The sequence below is a fragment of the Ascaphus truei genome, chromosome 19, assembly GCF_040206685.1.
Source record: "Ascaphus truei isolate aAscTru1 chromosome 19, aAscTru1.hap1, whole genome shotgun sequence".
NCBI lineage: Eukaryota > Metazoa > Chordata > Amphibia > Anura > Ascaphidae > Ascaphus > Ascaphus truei.
In genome coordinates, this window is record NC_134501.1 from 12,275,478 (window position 1) to 12,282,480 (window position 7,003).

The 7,003-nt window shown below is 48.4% G+C and overlaps 1 protein-coding gene across 4 annotated transcripts in view; it reads left to right on the plus strand.

Moving 5' to 3' along the window:
- LOC142469886 (fibulin-7-like) overlaps positions 1-6,811 on the plus strand; it is an 11,092-nt gene extending 4,281 nt beyond the window's left edge. For 2 of the 4 annotated variants that reach the window (XM_075576604.1, XM_075576603.1), the window contains exons 3-8: positions 618-768; positions 2,751-2,921; positions 4,261-4,383; positions 4,984-5,121; positions 5,227-5,365; positions 5,736-6,811. In XM_075576604.1, coding sequence (XP_075432719.1) covers positions 618-768; positions 2,751-2,921; positions 4,261-4,383; positions 4,984-5,121; positions 5,227-5,365; positions 5,736-6,096 — 1,083 coding nt within the window. In that variant the 3' untranslated portion in view covers positions 6,097-6,811. The remainder of the gene's footprint in view (positions 1-617; positions 769-2,750; positions 2,922-4,260; positions 4,384-4,983; positions 5,122-5,226; positions 5,366-5,735) is intronic. The other 2 variants (XM_075576605.1, XM_075576606.1) reach the window with 2 other exon arrangements.
- The last annotated feature ends 192 nt before the right edge of the window (positions 6,812-7,003 follow it).

A 7,003-nucleotide genomic window follows, 5' to 3' on the forward strand; every position in this document is an offset into this window, starting at 1 on the left:
CATTTGTTCTTGAAATACTTGCGGCCCACTGCCATGACGCACACTCACACACACACACACACACACACACACACACACACACACGTACACACACACGTACACACACACACACACACGTACACACACGTACGTACACACACACACACACGTACGTACACACACACACACACACACACACACACACACACACACATACACACACACACACACACACACACACACACGCTTGTTTTCAAAAATAATTCAGGCTGCTCCCTCACCGATATTGACAGGTGTTAGCTTAATATGGTGTAAGAGCCCCAAGTTAAGATATAAATGTCTATAAATGTGGGGTAACATGCTGGCCTCTGACAAAGATCGTACTATGCGTAGTGCAGATGTTACAGAAGATATGAAGGGAATGTTATCTTGGATTTAATGTGTTAAGAGATTGACAGATGTGTGTGCCACCCACTTAACCCTGTACCTTTTGTGATGGATCACTAACCTCTTTGGTGCCTGAAGATGTAATATTTTGCTCTGCAATGCTTTGCCGGCAGTTCTAGGTGCGAAATCCTTAAATAGGCCCGTGTGTGAGCTCGGCTCCGTGTGACTGACGCACAGTTCTGTAACCGCAGCCCTGCCCAGAGCAGCAAGAAGCTCTCAAAGTTCTGCGCCAGGTCCAGAAGCTGCTCACTGACCATGAGGCCTCCTACCTGCGGGGGCTGAGAGCCCTGAACCGGAGACTCACAGACCTGAGAGGGCAGCTCCTGAAAGGAGACGAGAAGCGTAAGCAGAGGTTGCATTAAGCACACAGCCTTGGCATGATCAATCCCACCACTTGCACTATAACTATTGACTTCTTTATTCCGACATCACAGATCTCCAATTTCTTCTTTCTGACATCACCAATGTAACCCCCCTTTCCCTGGCTATCAATGGTGTCACATCACATGAGTCCATACAGTAAATGCTCAGTCTCTCAGACACATAGATGGTGCGGGGCAAGTGCTGGCGAGTCGTGGATGAAAGTGCAGTATAGAAACAGGTGACAGGAACTGATAAAATAAAGTGTTTATTGAACAGCCGCCCAAAAACAGTTCACATAGACATTCACGAAACAATACACATGGCAAAGTATAAGAGCTTCAGGGATATCATCCTCTGGTAGGTTCCGGTCCAATCCAGAGGAGATACTTGGCTTAGCTACCTGTTGCATGAAGGATGAGTTGGAATAGCTGGTAGGGAGGCAGTGATGCTAGATGAACTGGTCGGTTGGGACGATTCAATAGAACTACAGGTTGCTGTGGGATAACCCGATGGGATAAAACAGCGATTTATCCTTCTACAAACGTAGACATCCTGATCCTCTAACAGGTGCATGATCAGGGCATGCTACTAAACGGGAGAATAATAAACAGGGACAATACACAAAGCTAGCTGCAGGCTAGACAAATAGAAATATATATACAGGACTTATAGTGAGGACCCCAGTCAGGACTCTGAAGAACCTGCTTCCAGAACCAAGGGACGGGGATATTTATACCCTTAGTGCTGACATCATAGAGAGGGAAGGGGAGTAACCGGAGTGAGTGCACAGTTAACCCCTTAAAATAATTAACTCCTTTCAGAAACTAGTAGTCATTCAAGACTACACCAACATCCCAGGTCTTCTTTATTTTGACATCACAGGTCCCCTCTCTCTCTCTCTTTATTCTGACATCACAAGTCTTCACCCTCCTCCCTCTGACATCACAAGACTCTTCCCTCTGACATCACAGGTCTGCTCCGTTTTCATGACTTCACTTTCATGTCTCAACACTGATCCATTTCACGTGATGCCCTTGACTGCCACAAAGCCCCCTACATTCTCATTTCCTGTCCTATCCCAAGCATCTTTGAATTCCTTTACGGCACTAAACTCTACCACCTCCGCTGGGCGCCTGTTCTATGGATCCACTATTCTTAGTAAAGACTAGACAACTACCTGATCCCCCTCCCCAAAGGGCCTTATTTTATAAAGTGCGATAACACAACTCCAGAGCTACTGCACAGAAAGCCCTATTGAAGTCAATGGGGCGTTACCTGCCGAAGCACCAGACTGGCTGTATCACACGTTATAAACGAAGCAGGGCCGGCCTTCGCCCAAGGCAGCGCGCAGGCAGCGGGGCCCCGCCAGTGGAAGTGGTCGGGGATCTTACCTTGAAGAGCGGCCCTCCCTCTGCAGCATCGGGGTGTCATGTGACGTCGCTGTGTCATGGCATCGCATCGTCATGTGGCATCACGTTGTCATGGCAATGCGTCACCATGCGTCGCTGCAGGAAGAGGTTCGCTCCTGAGAAGGTAAGATCCCCCTTCTTCCACACACACATTGAGGCAAGGAGTGGTCCTGTGCTGGTCCGCGGACTCCCAGTTCACTCCTCTGGTTGGGCGGAACTTGGATCCCGGCGCTGGCTGCCAACTGCCTTGCCTTAAGGCCGACCCACTGTAAGCCCCAAGGGGGATTTTCAACCAATGATGACTTGAACGGACGCTATAGACATTATAGAATTATCCCCCTCTTCAGCTTGAGAGCATAATCTCTCGTTTCCACTTTACCTCAAAAACATGTCCCTCTCCTATACCCATTTATGCCCTTAATGTACTGTTCTTACTGCTAAAGAAAAGTCACCCCACCTCATTAACTTACCCCTACTCCTCGTGCACGGACATTTTACACAGAATACTACTTCTACCACTGATTCGCATGTCCACTCTTTACCCTGCACCAGAAGGCTGCCCCCGTTTGAAGCCCCCACGTCACGGACGGGTCCTGGGTGGGAAACTGATGGTGGGACACGAGCTGCACTTCCTGTGTGACCCAGGCTACCTTCTGCTCGGATCTGAGACAAGGACCTGCCTGGAGAACCAGACATGGAGTGGACTCACTGCCCTCTGTACAGGTATCAGATTTAAGAAGAGGACTTCTCCCCTCCCCACTAGTTATCTAATATGCTTAATACTGATCCCACTCACCCAGCTCTGTCACTGCACCCCAATACTTCCCTACACAGAGCACCCCGATAGTCCTGCTCTAATCCCTCAATCTCATATGCGCAGCGCTCTCAAATAATTTCTGTTCTACACAACGCTCTGCTATTCCTGCGCTGATCCCTCTGTCTCCTCTACCTCTCGTTCACACAGATCTGTAACTTCATCTCGGTCCAAGCCGGCAGATCACCCAGAGTCGTGTTTCCCAACCCCCAACAGATCAGGTTCCAAGGATACCCCTGCTTCATCACAGGTAGTTCAGTCAAAAATGGGTGGGGCAATGATTGAGCCAGCTGTGCTGAAGCAGGAATATCCTTAAAACCTGGCCTGTTGGGAGCTCTTGAGGACAGAGTTTGGTCACCCCCTGCACTATAGTATAGGGGAGTTTCACGATCTGTCCTGCACCTAATGGCTGAAGCCCAGAAACTTCAGCTAGTTAGAGAAACTGTGAGCCTAGCAACATCTTTACAACCTAAAGCAGTGGTTCCCAATTCCAGTCCTCAAGAACCCTCAACATGTCAGTTTTCAAGGATATCCTGACTTCAGCACTGGCGGCTCAATCATTTTGACCGAATCACCTGTGCTGAAGCAGGGATAGCCTTAAAACCTGACCTGTTGGGGGTTCTTGAGAACTGGGATGGGGAGCCACTGCACTAGTGTAAAGAACAGAGAAAGGACTGGTTCAGACAAGGTATCCAGCTGGGAGGCTCGGAGATGAAGGTGCGCAGCTCCGTCGGAAAAAACAAGGGCTAGAAAATGATGCCGGTTAAAAACATTAATTTATTGGCCCATCCAAGTTGTGCACGGCCGAGAAACAGCAAGGTCTCCAACGCATTTTGCGCCAACAGGCGCTTTGTCAACAAGATCTTCCCCAAGGCATTTAAATTAAATGCCGGGGATCGCTTGAGGCCTCTGCAACGTAACTTACCGAGGTTCAGCCGGCTTCAGATGACGTGTTGACATGGCAACTTGGCGTCAAATGACGCCGTGGGGTCACGTGACGTCACATGACCCACAGCGTGATTTGACACCAACAGGAAGGTAAGGGTGGGGGGGGGGGTGGTTTAAGAGTGTGGTGCAAATAGAGCCCCATTTTGCAGCTGACAGCAACCCAAAATTGTGACGAGGAAGAAAAGTCACCGCCATTCCCCCACCTCTCGCTATTTCCGCAGTAGATTGTCATTTTTTGGGTGGATGTGTGAGGATCTCCAGGGGTATAGTTAAAGATTATGGGGTATTTGTTGTCCACAGCAGAGTTGGCGTCTGTGGGAAACACGTCCTCCCTGCGTCCAGCGAAATGCTCCTCTTTCCATGGGACTCAGCATTGCACCTGTGACCGGGGGTACCTGATTCAACCCGGAGCGGTCTGTCAGGGTAACTACACACAAGGGGGTGTATGTGTGTCTGAGTGGGTGAATCAGTGAGTGGGAGTCAATGTGTGTGTAGGTATGTGTGCATACTTAATTTAGAGTGTATTTTAGTGCATCTCGGTGTATAATTGAGTGCTGAAGGTTACACGTGATTATAAATGTGAATTAGAGCGAGATTAGAATTATGTGCAGCTGGGAACGTGTGAGTGTGAATGGATATACCTGTTAGCAATACTCTCACTCACTCAAATTCATACTATGTGCTGGAGTGTATCAGTGAGTGTGTTATTGTGTCCTGGTGTATGAGTGAATTGTGCGTCAGTGTATTAATGTGTATTGCAGTGTGTAAGTATAATGGTGAGGGTGGTATGTATGTGTAAGTCTACATTTGAGTGAGTGTGTTATATTGTATAATACAGGTGTGTATTTGATTAAGTGTTCGTATTGTGTGTATGTGTATTAGTCTGAGTTAATATGTGTTTCAGTATACGTGTGTATTAGTTTAGGTGTATTGATAATAGGGTATCATAGTTAGTGTAAGTCTGTAAATGTATAAGGTTTATCATTATCCGGCCCCTTGATACACTTAATCTCTTTCCTGCAGATATGGATGAATGTGGTTTGTTCCAAAGCAAGATCGATTCCAAGATCTGTGTTCATGAATGTGTCAACACGCCTGGCTCTTACCACTGCGTCTGTCCACAAGGGTATCTCCTGGAGGCTCAGCAGAACAGCTGCCAGGGTAAGAGTCCTTTCTGCTCCCAGACATGTGAAAGGTACCTACAAGACTCGAGCAAAAGTGCTTTAGGGTATGTGAATCACCTGAGTGTTCCCCTCTCTCTCGCAGATATAGATGAGTGTACCTCAGAGCAGACTGCCTGCACTGGAGGGGACCATTGTGTTAATTTGTTTGGGGGCTTTGTATGTGTCAGGCCAGAATGTCCCAAATCCAGACGGAACACCACCTACATCAAGACGTCCAACCAGTGAGTATCATCTTTTCTGCCTCTGTCATAATGTTGCCTTGCGGTGGGGGAGGCGGACTTGGTTGGGTCAAGGGTGTCTTCTGTGTCTTGGTCAACCTGCTGGGCGAAGGACCATAGGACTCTTCTGCCTGTCACTCTTCCACATTGCAGAGTGCGGATTAAAATGTCTGGCCATACAGACACAGCTTACTATCTTCAACCATCAAACATCCCTTGTGTCACTGTATCAGTATATTACCCGTCACAACAGATCATTGTCAGTCACTGTACCACACATATGTCCTCCTACCACGGTCACTGTCCAACCACCTGGTGTCTGTGCTCTAGTCCATCATTGTATCTGGTCACTACTCCCTCTCTCTCCGTGCAGTCAGTGTGAGCGGACCCCATGCCCAATGGGAAGCAGCAGCTGCCAAGAAGCCCCTCACTCCATCTCTTTCCACTACATCGCCCTGCAGTCCCAGCTCCCTGTCCCCAGGGTCCTCTTCACCATGACGGCCCCGCGCTCCCTGGGAGACACCCAGCACTTCTCCATAACCAGGGGCAAAAGCCAACGCGGGCTGGAGGTGCGGCAAGCGGGCAAGCACCGGGGGGAGCTGGTCCTCAGCAGGTCACTCAGTGGCCCCGCAGAGCTACAGGTGGACGTGGAGATGGCAGAAATGTCACAGCGAAGGATGCTGGGTAAACACATCTTCACGGTGACGGTCTATGTGTCCCAGTATCCATTCTAAAACACAACCGCTCTCTGGCTAGGGAGGGGTTAAATAATAATGCTATACAGCTGGATAAGCAATTCTCCGCAGCGCTCTATGGAAGGGAAAACGATAAATCAGTGTTGGTTATGTGATATCCTGCAGGGCTCTGAAATGAGAAAAGTAATGCTCTGCAGAGTTCTCTAGGGTTTGGTGAGGTGATCAGCTCTTACAGTGTAGGAATTAACCAGGGTGTTGGCAGCAAGAAGTTAAGCGGTGTTTTGCAGGGCTCTGTAATAGGATTAAGCAATGCTCTGTAGGCCTAACATGGATTAGATTCCGCAATACTCTGCAGGTCTCTTGCCCGGGGAAGGGTCAGGAGATGCTCTGCAGATCTCTACTGGGGTGGGGTGAAGGAGGGTCTTTTTTTTGTTGTATTTTTTTACAGGGGTGGGGGTTAAGCGATGCAAAAAATGCAGGTCTCTACCTGAAAGGGTTAAATAATGCTCTGCCGGTCTCCTTACAGGGATGGGGTTAAGCGGTGCGTCAGGAGGAGATGTACAGTGAAGGGTTAAGCGATGCTCTGTAGGTTTTTTTTTATTTATAGTTACGTTATTCATCACGTAGGATTTCCGTGCGGGGAACGGGTGAAGCTTTGAGTTTTCAATGTTAATTTCCTCTGCTTTAAATAAACAGCTTGCTCTGGCACATAAATATGTTTACTCCATAAAAATTCCTCTTTAAAATAAATAAACACGTCTCTCTGGGTTTATTTTGCCTCCAAATATTAAATGACAAGATGTTTACTGAGCCTCCAGCGCCTGTGCAGCCACCTCAAGGGAGCAGGCCTGACGAGGAACCGGCCGCCAGATGGTAAGCATGAAGAATAGAAGCGATTCAGCCCACACTCTTACAGTATATAGAAGAAGGACAGCGGGTTAAGAGA